Source organism: Chelmon rostratus, chromosome 5, assembly GCF_017976325.1.
Source record: "Chelmon rostratus isolate fCheRos1 chromosome 5, fCheRos1.pri, whole genome shotgun sequence".
In the NCBI taxonomy this organism is placed as follows: domain Eukaryota; kingdom Metazoa; phylum Chordata; class Actinopteri; order Chaetodontiformes; family Chaetodontidae; genus Chelmon; species Chelmon rostratus.
In genome coordinates this window covers 1473849-1488855 of record NC_055662.1, presented here as the reverse complement: position 1 = coordinate 1488855, position 15007 = coordinate 1473849, and the positions used below count along the sequence as shown (strand labels likewise).

At 41.9% G+C, this 15007-nt stretch overlaps 1 protein-coding gene across 1 annotated transcript in view; it reads left to right on the top strand.

Moving 5' to 3' along the window:
• Positions 1-14624, top strand: part of si:ch211-158d24.2 (multiple epidermal growth factor-like domains protein 9) — a 33909-nt gene extending 19285 nt beyond the window's left edge. Inside the window, exons 4-6 of the mRNA XM_041937386.1 lie at positions 2047-2196; positions 11301-11570; positions 12544-14624. Coding sequence (XP_041793320.1) covers positions 2047-2196; positions 11301-11570; positions 12544-13070 — 947 coding nt within the window. The 3' untranslated portion in view covers positions 13071-14624. The remainder of the gene's footprint in view (positions 1-2046; positions 2197-11300; positions 11571-12543) is intronic.
• Positions 14625-15007: the final 383 nt, after the last annotated feature.

Genomic DNA, 15007 nt, shown 5'->3' with positions numbered 1-15007 from the left:
CCCACTGTTTTCAGCTGAAGCTAAAGATAAATAAATAAAAGAATACAGAGAAAAAAATACAGTTTGTCTTTAGGAAACCTTTTTACACATTTATTTATATTTTTACACATTTATTTATATGTTTATGATTTGACTGTCACTTCTCAACCTTGAGTATGCATGTTTAAAACTTGCACTATAAAAATAAGGGTGTTGGGAATGCATTGAATCTAATTGCCACAATTTAGCACAATACATAACACGTCACTCTCTTATGTGACCATGAACTTTAATTTAGTCTTATTTCACTCAGAAAACCCATCATTTATCAGCAGAAGCTGTGTGAAAGCTGTTATTTCTCATCACTGGTTCATAATTGGTGTAGGACAGCACTTTTCTCTCGGCCAAACCCCTCTCAACAATTGAAGCTGTAATGCGCAGGGTTTGCTGCAGTGGCTTTCATTTGAAGGAGTCGGCTTTCAGCAGCTGATTTCACTTATTAGCAGCTCCTCTGTTGACACTGGGCTAATGCATGGTTGGAAGGAGAGCCTGCAGAGTCTTCCATGGTTGAAAACACTGTTATGCAAAGATATTTGTAGAAAACTATGTGGCCTGTGGACAGGTTTAGTCATGTCTACATAGCTTCTCTCTATGATCATAGCTCAACCACAGACAGACTCAGGTATTAACAGCACAACAGTAGTAATAACTTTAATAAATGTTTACAGAAAGCAATGAATGATTGAATATGCAAACGTCATGTTATAATATGTAGTCAGAACTAACTGTGACAGTTAAATTTCAGATGTCTGAGTGTCCTTGAACACCCCAACAAAGAGTTTCCAAAACTGTGTTTGACTGTTTCCCGGGGTTTCTCTTCTCAGGAATCATACAGGCTGTCTTATTTTATTGAATGCAAATGGTGAAAAATACTGCAAACTACTCTGAATGTTTGAAACATTAATTAACTAATTAATATCTTAATTGACAGTTATATTCTCCTAAAAAATGTGTTAAAATTGAGCATTGAGCAAAAACAAAGGACAGCTCTGTGTAGTGATCAGGGACACAGTGTGATTTTAAAGATGGAAAGCACATTACTTAAACTTTAAACAATGTTTTGAATTTATTTCTGCTACTATTATTATGGAAAACACAACAACCAATTTATCGTTATGATATTTACTGATATAAATCAATCAAGTCTCTAAATCTGCGTGCTGTGTTTGTGTATGTGCTTTTCGTGACTGGATATGTTTAGTGTATTCCCACTGATTCCTTCCTCTCTAGTCTAGCCTCTCTTGCAAAAAAGGTCATGATTTCAAAGAAAAAACCTTAATTTAATAATAGGCAAGTTCTTCAAAGGGTAAGAAATGCTGAGGAATAAAATGAGCAGCATTTGGGGAATGCTTTGTATGACTATAACTAAATACTTGAAAACCTTGAGCAAGCAGCAACATCCAGGGCTGGAAAATGAAACCAAACTGCAGTTCCTCAAAAGGCTACTTGACGCTGGCTCCAAAAGTGAGTCAGTCCCCATAGACGCCCATATTAAACTACCCAAATTTACACTAGAAATAAACATGTTTACAGCCTGGAACAAAAAAACGCTTTTGTTCCCTGTAGCTAATTTCCTCATTCATGACAGCTGCCCGGAAGGTGAATTTTTATACAACTCATTTGAATTATATTAAGGCTTGAAGTTATGCATAATTATGGGCACGGCTGTTTTGAGTGACAGCTAGCTGCTAGGTTTCAGCAACCAGGCTCTTCATTCAGCATGCCTCAGCTCCAGCCACCTTTTTGAATTAGCCGGGAGTTTTGTAGAGTCAGGCTATGCCAAGGTGGTGACGGCTGGAGCCACTGCCATGGAGACTACATCCATAATTTATACAGTGGAAGTTAGCACATAGAGCTTTCAAAAACCCATGTTGGTGGGATGATTTTGCTGTCACCACCCTGAGAGTAAACTGGAAGTGACATAACCATATCTCACTTTGGTCTGTCTGAAGTGTGCACATCCAGGAAGTACCCCTGTAATCATGTGACCTTTGTTCTGTCCTCCAGGAGTGTGTCTGAACTGTGAGGGCAACACCCAGGGATCCAACTGTGAGGAGTGTAAACCTGGTTTCTACCGCAGCCCTGAAGCTGCCCTGACCGACATCTGTGCTCCGTGTCCCTGCTCCAACTCCACCTCCACCGGCACCTGTCACACCGGTCAGTCCCTGCTGCTCGCAGCCACACATCACACACATCAGGGAATCACCTCAGTTTCTCACTCTGTGATTAAGCATGTTTGTCCTCTCTGGCTGAATACACACCACCAAGTCTGTGCTGTATATGAGTACTGTCATTTATTCGACTGTTGAAGAAAGAAATCTTTGCTCTTGATCCTGTGAAGTCTGACACCAAAACCTGACACTAATGATGTCTTAAACATTTTTCACTGTCAAACTGCACGGCAGCAGTGCTGTAAACATCTCCATGTAGCACACTGCACCTTGTATGCTGCAAACGTGACAACACAATACCAGCACTCAGTCTGAAAGGCATGTTTAGGAGCAAGATGTGTGTGTGTAATATACTATATGTTTATACAACAACAAAAGCAGGACCTTGTGTGTGGCAGTATTTGACATAAAACCTATTTGGATCACAATAGCAATATTGGAAAAGAAATATCACACTTAAATATTGGTGTATATGACTCAGCCCCGCTTACAGCCCTGATTCTAAAAACGTTGTGATGTTGTGTAAAAGGCAAGTTAAACAGAATGTGATCATTTGCGAATCCTCTATGACATATATTCAATTGAAAACAATGCAAAGACAAGATATTAATGTTTGACCTCATTAACATGTTTCAAAAAAGTTGAGACAGCAGCAACAAAAGACTGAGAAAGCTGTGGAGCATTCCACAGGTAAACAGGTGGTGTACATGCTTCATCTAAGTGTTCTTGGTAAACAGTTTGCTTGCAAAAGATTACACCCTGTGTTGTTGACATTTTACACAGTGTTTGGAGCCTGGGTGGCACATGCAGGGCACACAACGTGCTCTTAGTAATAGTACTAGGAACTGCCATGTTTGGTTTTAGGTGTGAGTTTGATTTTAAAGTAGTGATCAATGCCACCGCTAACTTCTGACTGAGCGAGTTAATCAGAAAAAATTGAAGTTGAAGACGGCAAAGTGACATTTTTAAACTTTGGTGTTTGTATGGATCAAACAAATGAGCGTTAACTAATGAGCTTCAGCTTTCGGAGTTAGTAGGTGGACTTAACCTTTGGACAACGTCAGGCTAGCTGTTTTCTGCATCTCCAGTGGTAATGCTAATCTAAGTTAACTTGCTGGTTGCTGGAGGTAACAGTTCCATGCTAGCGTGATTCAATTAATTAAATGTCAAACTATTCCTTTTGTGGTTGTAAAAGCCTTATAATCAGAGTCTTAACAGTTTGTGTCTCTTGTGATTTGGTAACAACCATTTGTTCAGAGTGACTTGTAAAGCATTTAAGACATTACCAACTCAGTCCCTCCATGGACAGTGACCAAAACCATTCACATGAATAGCTCATGAATGAACACATCCCTAGTGGCTTGGCACTCCAGAAGACATGTCTCTAACAAGGCAACAAAAAGCTGCTAAATTCAACCATTAGTTCCAGTCTCACTTCATCGAGAGAGAGAGAGAGAGGTGCATTTATTTATTATTTATTTATCCTGTACATCACTCCCTTATGTGTCTGTTTGCTGTGCTTCCATGAGTGCCCTGTACACTCATGAGCAGCAGCATGTCCTGGGAGTGCTTTTTATGCCCATGATTTTGCCTCTCAAGCTACATGGCTGTGGGTCCTATGTGCATGTCAGTATGTTGGCCCTGCGTGTGTGTGTAAACTGTATGATGGACTGAAAAAACTGAATTTTCCCCTTTGGATTAATAAAGTAGTTCTAATTCTTCTATATACAGCTCCCAGTACTGTACGCAAAACATTAAATATTTGCTCAAAGTGTCTCTATTAATTTGCAAAGTGATGTTGTGGTTGTGGTAAGAATTAATCTTCCAAACTTCGAAAACAGTTGACTAGAGTGCTTTCGATCTCCATTTCCAGACAGTCTGGGTTTAACAGTGACCTTTCTGTGTGACCCCACTTCTTTCACCTCCAGGCTGCAGCTGTCCTACTTACCAAACACACCCAAAGGTCTTTATTGGGTTGAGATCTGGGTTAAACTACAGTCGCTGTCATATTTCTAAACCACCTCAATTCTGCCTGAACTTTCATTTTAACGTGGCTTAACTAAGCGTGAGGGGATGCACCTGGTCAAAGATGATTCTCAAAGTACTAAAAGAGATGGACGTGAGAAGGGAAAACATTTCCCAAAGCAGCACACCTTCGTACTGTGCTGTGTGAAATAGCCTTCTGTCACTACACTGCCTCCACTTCAAGCTTCCACCAGTCATATGTGAAATGCTCCTCTGCACGCAGCTCTCAAGTCTGCTCTTCTGTGTTTACTTTTAGCTAAAAGCAGTCTCTGATGTCCCAACCAGCAATTCTGGTCAATACTATTAAACCACACATCTCAGATAACATCTACACACCAATTGCATGTCCACACCCAAAGTTAACCCACTTATCGGCTAATCTTGTTCACTGTGTGTTCATGTGAATGTCAGACCTGCAGAATAACCCAGCTAAGTTCATTAAGATTTCTGATTACGCCTTTATTATACAGCCTACACTGCCAAAGAAACCACTGCTTACCTTCATCACCATTCTTTCTCTTCTTCTTTTGTATTTTTTTCATTTTATAAATAAAACCCAGATGCCAAAAAAGTTGGGATGCTCCAGACCAAACCTCTTAATTCTGTTTGCTGGAGGTTTATTTAGGCTAATAGGGTGATCAGTCAGAAAGAGATTAACTCAGTTCCAAGACCTTAATTACAGTATGGCCAGGAGCCATGTTACGCCACGTTGTGTGTGTCATCAGCCGTTCGTTCGTGGTTTAAGTTCATCTGGCTCAAACATCACACCGTGGCACAGTGGCTTGGATCACAGCTTATCCACATCAAACAGCTCTTCAAACTGGCTGTTGAGGTTCTCATTCAGCATTACATCACAGTGTTCACTCTACTCAGTCATTCCTCATCATGTTCTCACACCTTGTCCATCCCCTTTCTGGACCAATCATCAACAGTGTTTCCATGTCCTGACAACCCCCCTCCCCCCTCCACCCACTGGCAGCGACCTCCATGGCAACAGCCATGTATAGATGTACTTAGGCTGTCATGTTAGTTTGCCCCTGCCAGGGGCCACTGCAGAGGTTGCGCAATGTGGGAGGGAGGGGAAGGGACACGAAGCAGTGCTGTGCTGAGCTGGGACAGCATGAACACAGCTGGGCCATTTCAGCGCCAGTCAGGCTGCAACAGACAAGGGGGATGGGCAGCATCACACTCTCTGTTTGGACAGAAACAGCACAGGAGGAGCTGCGTTAGAGAGGGAACAATCAGAAATATGCTCAGGATTGTGTCCTCAGAGAGCTGCTCTTACGTTAATAGTGTGTGGCTGTGGTGGATGTTTTCGACTAAACCCTGGAGCTGGAAAGAGAAGCAGCCTCCAAGTAGAGGTTGCCTTGGCAACAGTGACATATGAGAAGATGCCACAATGGACTATAATGACTCCACACTGGAGGACGGATGCTTTCTAAATGTGCTGATGAGGCCTGTTGCAGGGAATGAAAATCCCTCCATACTGACACACAGAGAGGTGAAATGGAGCATTGCACCAGTTCAGAATGTGGGTCACACATATTCAATCATCCATGTACGATTGTATCTTTACTCAGTGGTATAGATAGTGTGGCTGGGCTCGTTCAGTGTATCCTGAGGTTCATTAAATATTTGTGTTTATTTTTCGTGTCTTTTTTTAAGTGTTGTGTCAGACAGTACCTACCTAGCTAGCAGTTACCAGACCTTTGTTTGTGTGTCAGAACAGTGGAGGATGATGGTAAACAAGGAGGTCAGGTCCTCTGGCCTTGTGCAGTGCAGAACAGCTCATGTTTCCTTCTGGTTATATAACCCAGCAGGCCGGCTGCCTTTGAACCCCCAGCAGAGGTTAAATCAAGCTTATCAGGAGCAGCCTGCTCAGTGCTGGAATACACCACAGTCATATGACCACGCTAGATAGAGACCAACATCTAGGCCATTGGAGTGCAGTTATCTGTGTCTAAATCATTCAACAGCGAGGGCTCTGGTGTGGTGAGGACTAGAAACGAATGCAACATCACTTGGTCCACAGAGCTGCAGAGAAGTCTAGTAAACAGTAATTTATTCTTATTGGTCAATGTGTATACATACAAGGAATTCCAGTCTAGTTTATATATATATATATATATATATATATATATACACGTGTATACATATATATATATATGCGTATATATATGTATATATATATATACACGTATATATACATATATATATACGTATATATATATGTATATGTATATATATGTATATATATACACACACACACACAGCTAAAGACGACAACAACAACAAAGCAGAACAAAAGTTTAAAAAAAATTACTATTATGTACATACAAATAGGTGTTCATACATTAAAGATACAGTATATATTGATAAATTAAAGCAACAATGCTGCTCTAGCAGATGGAGCTAGAAGGACGGAGTATCATAAAGGGACTGCAGCTTGCATTTCATTATTTCATTGTATAACGGTACATCCCTGTGTTGTGCAATGATAAATCAGCATGTACCTGTTCAGAACGGGCCAATTGCTTTGTCTTCGTAATTGCTGCTTGCAGCTTCTCAATATCATCAACCTGCAGAGCCGGAGAATTCCTGCACTTGTAGCTTCAGCAGGTTCAGGTTTGTTTGTTTGTTTGTTTTACTTTTCTAACTCTATTAACAGCACAATAATATTACAATATGTCACCAGTTTTAGGCAGTTTGAGTTGTTCACAAAACTTGAGCCACAATTAAATTATTACCAATAATAATAATCATTATTGTTATTTTCTGGGTCTTTAGAAGCTGCAGCATTTATTAACCGACACTGTCATCTATACTAGCGGCTGAAATGAGTTTCCTCCGCACGGTGGCGGGGCGCTCCCTTAGAGATAGGGTGAGGAGCTCTGTCACTCGGGAGGAGCTCAGAGTAGAGCCGCTGCTCCTCCACGTCGAGAGGAGCCAGCTGAGGTGGCTCGGGCATCTTCAACGGATGCCTCCTGGACGCCTTCCTGGGAGGGTGTTCCGGGCATGCCCCACCGGGAAGAGGCCCCGGGGAAGACCCAGGACACGCTGGAGGGACTATGTCACTCGGCTGGCCTGGGAACGCCTCGGGGTCCCCCCGGAAGAGCTGGAGGAAGTGTCTGGGGAGAGGGAAGTCTGGGCCTCCCTGCTTAGACTGCTGCCCCCGCGACCCGGCCCCGGATAAGCGGAAGAGAATGGATGGATGGATGGATGTCATCTATACTGTACATATACTGCCAGGCTCCTCTTCTCCACTCACATGCACCATCACTTTTCTGCCGCTCGCCCTCTCACTTGCACAACCACACACTGAGCCAAGCTTCTAACAACAAAAGTATAATGCTTGATATGTGGTTGTTTATACAGCCAAGAGACAAACTTTGTTTGAGAAAAGGCTGCAAGCAGTAAGGCAAAGGGCTACTGAAAAGAAACAGGAGAGTCAGGAAATCCAAGAGGCTGCTCGCTGCAGTTCCTGTCCCAGTCCAGCTCCACCTCTAGGTCCACCCCTTCACCCTAACTGTCTGAGTGGTGAAAATACTCTAAATATAGCGTACACACACACGGATAGTGATTTTTGTTTTTTGTTTTTTGTAGGTGGTAAGAATGAACATCTAAGAGTCTGTCCATTCTTGATTGAAAGCACTGATTTCACTTCTTTCTTTTCTGTTTTGAGAGCAAGCAAAGTGAAACTACTCCGCTCGGAATCATTTATTTCTCTCACTGTTGTTTCTCATCTCCCCTGTATGTGTCTGTCACTCGCTGGCTCAAGATGTGGCGCTTATCATGCACAGATTTGATTGGATGAGTAGTATCACGTGAAATTATTTACAACACATGCAATTAGTATGTGAGTTTCCTGGGATACAGTGCCACAAAGGCGAGAAAAACTGTGAAGCCCTCCATCAAAGTTTGGTAATTCTCAATAATTTATCGGTTATAGGTCAACCAAAACATGTTGGGGGGGATTTTATGTCCCATTTGGCCAGGGAAGACCTTAAGATCCGCCAGGAGAAGCTGGAGGACGTGGCTGGGGAGAAAGCCATCTGGTCCACTCTGGAACGATGCCTACGTTTTCACATTTTACTTTTAAACTTAAAAATGTTTAATTTCTTGGTTTCTAAGTTTGGTCCAGGTAGACAGATGCTTAAGTAGAAATGCCACCCTATAAATCAGTGTTAGATGAAAATGGGGATAGTGTGTATGCAGTTACAACATGATTTGCAGGTCGTCTGTGTAGTAAAAATGCTCTTGCGTGCATACTGACGAACCTTTAAATGACCGGGTGTTTTGCCAAACATTTCACCATGCCACAGGTCTGTAGAGACCTGCCACTGATGTCATACGACTTGAACTACACATTAACATAAAACTGCTTGTGAGGTTTTCAGAACATAGTATTAACAACACTACCTTCATCCTTGTTTGTGCGTTAATTATTCGTGTTGACTATCATTGGCACCAAATGAAGCCAAACACTTCCAAACACCAGCAAACTGGTTGAGTTTTTAGCTTTCTTTTAAAACTATTTGGCGAGCTGTCTTCCCTGATATCTATAGGTAGTATGTTCCAGTGCTTTGGGGCATAATTGACAAAGGCTGCATCCCTGATTTTCTTTTAGCTGTTGCTGGAAACCTTTTGCGGATATATATTTCTAATCTTCAGGACATGATTTGAAGCACCCACTTTAAAAATGCTCTCAGTACAATGTGTGGTACAATGTCAATGCATGAGGTGGAGGAGTTAGTCTCATCTAACAGTCTTGCAGAGCTCAGGTAATACAGGTGAAGTTTTCCTTTCTTACTAGGCCAATCACTATTACTTTGCAATTACTAATGCTGCCACGTAACATCTGCTAGTCCTATTACTACTACCATTACTATGACTGCTAGATGAAGTACTACTTCCTCATCTGCATTTTTATGACCATTTTGGTATTGTTTTAATCTACAATGTGCTATGAAATAAAAAGAATGCCCCACACCATTAATTACATAGCTGTAACATAACAACTAGAATAGCAAAGGCTTTAGAATAGTTGCAAGAGTCTTGTGAGTTGATATAGGTATCTACAACCAGACTTAAAAGTGATACTATATCCGATGGTTGTCCCTTATAAATAAGAAATGGTTTACTTAAAAGTTCTGAACACAGTGCTGCTGACAGTATTGTATTGTTCTGCTGTAGTTCCTGTTTGTCGAGGCATCATATTACCAGGGACCGGAGGTTGCAGGAGAAAGCTGACCCTTTGAAACGACATGCATGTGTTGCTGATTAAGATTGATGGTCGCCAAACGGAACTTCGATCAATTCACACTCCAGCTGAGCCTTTAAGACCTCCACTTCACTTTTAGATCTGCACCTTTAGATCTAGATGTGTGATTTTTAGTGCAATTCAGGAGTTACTCATGGAGCCTAGAGAGCCATGAGTAGATATACTAGGTATTAGAAAAGTAGAGTAGCCTTGTTCCACCATGAACCTGCATGTCAAATCAGATGTCAAGTGTGTGAAAACTCAACCTGGAAAGATAAATAGCATTCCTCCCTCACTTGGTGTTTTGACGGTAGAGATCAGCGTCGAACACTTCACTCCAGATCTGTCATACTGTACGTATTCAGTTTGGTTAGGATTGGGTGACTGGACAGGAATGCCTCGTTTCATCAAATTTGGCACTAATGTCACTTGGACTCAAGGATGAACTGATAATAATTTGGTGGTCCATAACTCAAGAAGTCATATGCCAATTCTGAATATTCACACCAATGTTTCAGAACAAAATGATGAAGTTTTGACATTTTGACCAAAAGGTCAACTTCACTATGACATCATAATGTTCTGCAAAACCACTTTTCTCACCATTATTCACCTCCATAACTCAGGAGGAGAGGAGGATTGTCAGATATTTTTCTGTAAAAGTACATTTCTCCAGTGTCAGTATCTATACTGAATTGGTGACACCAATCTTGGCTGCCCATCTTGAAACTGTGGTAATTGTATAGATCTTCTGTGCTGTCGGGTTGAAGATGTGTGTGAAGCATCCATATTTTACAATGCAGGTTCAAGTCCAGGCTCTGGCTGGGCCACTAAAGAACATTCATAAAGTTGTCCATGTGTGCTCTGGGTCATTATCCTGTTGGGAGGTGAACCATCACCTCAGTTTGAGGTCCTGAGTGCTCTGGACCTGGTTTTCATTAGATAAACAGTCCCAAACAGTTAAAGCTTAGTTTCATCATTGTTTCAAACCTCCATTTAAGAATTTTGGAGGCCACTGTACTCTTGGGAACCTTCAAATTTTTGGTAGCCCTCCCCAGATCTGTGCTCCTACACAATCCTGTCTCTGAGCACTGCAGGGAGTTATTTAAACCTAATGGCTTGGTTTTTGCTCTGATATTCAATGTCAGCTATGAGATCATTTATAGACAGCTGTGTGTCCAAATCACTGCCAATCAGCTGAGTTACCACGGAAGGAATCCAGTCGAGGTGTACATATTAGAGATGATCAAGAAATGGGCTAAATTTCAAGTGTCATAGCAGGGGGTCTGAATATTTATGTTATTTAACTTTTTTTCCTTCTAAACAATTTGCAAAAACAATCAACTTATGCGTTTTTGAGTGTAGATGGGGAAAAATGCTTTAAATGTATTTTATTTTAAGGCTGCAACAACACAAAACATGAAAAAGTGAAAGGGTCTGAGATTGCAAATACCACATGTGTTTATGACCCAACCCCAGTCCCATGACAGATCTCAGAACACAGTTCTCTCCCAGATCAATACACTGTCATCTTGAGCCACCTTGTGGCACAATGTTAGCTATTTCATTTAGAATTGTCTAACTTAAGAGAAGAGCATGCATGTTCCATGCATTTTCCCTAAATCAGAAATAAAATGTTATAATTGAACATTTAAAGCACCTTTTGCAAAATAGCAAATAAAACAAAAAATAGCAGAAAGCATTTTCTGATGTGTCTTTGCATTAGGTGGAATCTTAAGACAGTCTGTCTAAAATCAAACTGGTCAGGCGCTAATGTGCATCTGTCCTGCTCTGTTCCTGTGCAGATCCCAGTGGCTCCCCAGTGTGTGACCAGTGCCTTACCCGGTACAGCGGCCCACAGTGTGACCAGTGCACCGCCGGCTTCTACAAAGCGTCCGGGGTTTGTGTTCCATGTGACTGCAGTGGGAATGCAGACCCTCATGGGCCCAACCAGCTCTGTCACCCCGACACCGGCCACTGCCTCCGCTGCATCAACAACACCACCGGGCCCCAGTGTCAGCTCTGTGCTCCGGGCTTCATTGGGGATGCCCAAGCACATAACTGCACCCGTCCAAGTAAGACCAAACCGCAATATACTGTTTGGTCAAACAAATGCTTTAATGATGTCTGTGGCACGTACGCTACCATCTGCAACAATCCCACGATGTAATGCATTACATTTTAAAGATGTGAAATTTCCCACCAAATGACAATCATTCATCAGTGTGAAATCTGACTTTACTGCTCACTGTAAAGCCTACTACTGAGTGTCTATTATACAGGGACCAAATGCATCAACTGCATGACCTACTGACATTAAATTCAATTCAATTCACTTTTATTTAAATAGCGCCAAATCACAACCGAAGATGTCTCAGGACACTTTACATTTAGAGCAGGCACAGACCAAACTCTTCATCTACAGAGACCCAACAATGCCCTCATGAGCAAGCACAAAAACTTCCTTTTAGGAGGCAGAAACCTCAAGCAGAACCAGGCTCTGGGTGGGCGGCCATCTGCCTCGACCGGCTGGGTTAGAGAGAGAGAGACAGAGAGGTCCAGGGATGGACAGAAATCACAGTAACAGTGACAGCTCTAATAGATTTATAGCTATATGAAGTACATATAGCATAGTATATACATATGTGACATTTATGTATGTGATGTATACATTAACATATTAATAGCAGATAGTATATGAACATAATACAGCACTAATGATCTAATAATAATGGTAGCAGAGCTAATAGTAATAGAAGTTGCAGTGGATGTCTGGTAGGGCCACAGCAGGAGATGCAGTTCTAATCAGTAGTCCAGGTTCAGCCGCTCTCCATGTGGACCTGCAGATAAGAAAATCAGTTCATCAATACTTAGCAGTTGTGTCTTTTTGCCACAAGGTGTCAGTAGTTACTTTGGTTATAGAGTGTGTTGCTTGTTCAGTAACTACAGGCCTCATTGCACAGACCTATCAGGATTTTTAATTAAGCAGAGTTAAGAAACAAAAACTTTTAATGTTAACCAATGTTTTCAATGCCCTTCTCTCCTCAGCACCCCGGCTCATTCCCACACCAGCAGATAAAACCACAACAGAGGACCCTACATCAACCACATCCTCCCCCTCCACGCCCACCACCAGCACCACTTTAATCTCCACCACAGCAAAAGGCTTCCGTGCCATCACAACCAGAAGCAACATGAGCACCTCTCTGAGCACTGCAGCCACCACCCAAGCCCTGCTGACCAGCCTGAGCAGCCCCACTGACAACACCACAGCGGCACTGACGGAGGTTTCCTGGACGCAGTTCAACATCATCATCCTAGCCATCATCATTCTGGTGGTGCTGCTGCTTCTGGGCTTCGTAGGAGGCGTGTACACGTACCGGGAGTACCAGAACCGCAAGCTCAACGCCCCGTTCTGGACCATTGAACTGAAAGAGGACAACATCAGCTTCAGCAGCTACCATGACAGCATCCCCAATGCTGATGTGTCAGGCCTGCTGGAGGACGAGGCCAATGAGGTGGCGCCCAATGGCCAGCTGGCACTGACCACGCAGAGTAACTGCTACAAGGCTTAGCACTCCATCCATCCCCAGACTGGACACCTAGATATACAGATGACACAAAGCTGCTGGAAAGTACCAAATCCAAAGCTCCTTCATGTATGACTGTTTGTTGTTACCCTGGTGGTCTCTGGCACTTCCCAACATTTGGCAAACTGTCAGTGAGATCAAGCAGACCTTATCAAGATCTGGAAAAGAGACGCAGAGTTGCCACTTGAAACGTTTTCCTTTTTTGGTATTATTTTATGTGGAATGGGCGATCACTGAAATGGGTCCAAAGAAAAAAGTTTTTGAGTTATGCCTGCAGAGGGCACTGCTGTGCAGATTAGTAAGGGAATTGGCCAGGCGTGAGACAGGTGCTAAGCATAAACCTGTTTGCTGAAACAATGATCTGACACTGAATTGAGGACTTGCAGGAGCCTAGCATTTCAGATATTTTTAAAATGAACTTTTGACTGTTTAAGTTATAACTGGGTCACTTGAACGGTGATCTTAAACTGAGACATTGATTGTTATTTAATTCATTTTATTCAGTTCTTATTTATTGGTTGATGTTTCATTCTCGGGGGAGAAATGCTGCACATGTATGATGTGTTTATTCATGGTGTTTTATCTTATGAGCTGTTGAATGGTAATTTGAATTGGCCAGTATGTTTTCATGTATAGTTTGTGTGTTTTGGAGAGAGTCATAGGGGAAGGGAAAGCTGCAGGCACAAGCATTTTAATGACCTCATCTTTTGTTTATAGCTTCCTGTCTTTTGGTTAAATCGTGCCAGCTCACCTGAAGTATCTAAGAGGAGTGTTTCTTTTAAAGAAAGTACATCTACCATTTCTAAACTCTCACCACTTGGCACTGCTACAGGTAGTGACTCATGCTAGACTCACGTTAACCCGCAAAACCAACTTGTAATCTAATCTGCTTTTTGCTGCCTATTAGTCGAACAAACCATTCTCCACACTTATATGGAGGTTGGGTTATGTGACTCAGAATAGAAGACTGTTTAATATCTAAAGTATAAACAGTACTCTAGTGTTGATACTGTTCGTATGAAGTACAACCAGCCTACATCAGGTTACATCAGCTAAGAACAGTGAGTTCCTGTAAAATTACTTCAAAACTTCACACCTAATCCCGGACACGGATCCCATGTTTTCTGTGTTGTTTAGGCTATCATTGGTTGGGTGTGCTTCATTTTACCATGGTGAATGAGTAAAGCTAATTATGGAACTAACTCCTCAGGTACTGGCTCTTTCCCTAATGTGATCACTGTAAATATGATTATTGTACAGATGAATGTGAATAGTAGCACTATTATTGTACAGGTAGAATACTGTGTGTACACTGTCACTCAACAGGCTCCCGATGTTTCACTCTGCAGGGTGTGATATTGCAGTCAGCCCACAGCTTTTTGTATTTTTGTTTTTATTTCTTATTCTCAGTGGACTTTGCCATATACACAGCTGCAGGACTAAAATGCACCACCATGAACTCAAAACAAAGAATAAAGTGATGTAAATAATACCCCAAACTCAGAGCTCATCTCTCAAATAAAAATGGGTTTAACCGTTGTCTTTGTGTTTCTCACATGCCTTTAATTTGAATTCACTAGCACCATTTAAAGATCCGCTCCAGAGGTATGCTTGACATAATAATACGAGACAAAAAAGTTCAATTTTCCAATCTAATTGTGATGTCACAAAATCCCATTTGAACATTCACGTGTTAAACTGAGATTTAAGGTGAGTGCAGAGACACTTCCCCCTCCGAGTGTGAAACTCTGTTCATACATCCTTCTGCACCGTGAAGCTCAAACATCACTGAGAAGCGACAGTAAGAAAAACATGTTTGAATGAATGATGTATTAATTACTCTGCCTCATACTAAAGGTATGAAGATGATGCAGTTTACCTTCCAGTACAGTAGTGTTATAGCTGGTTAGCTGTTGCCTGTG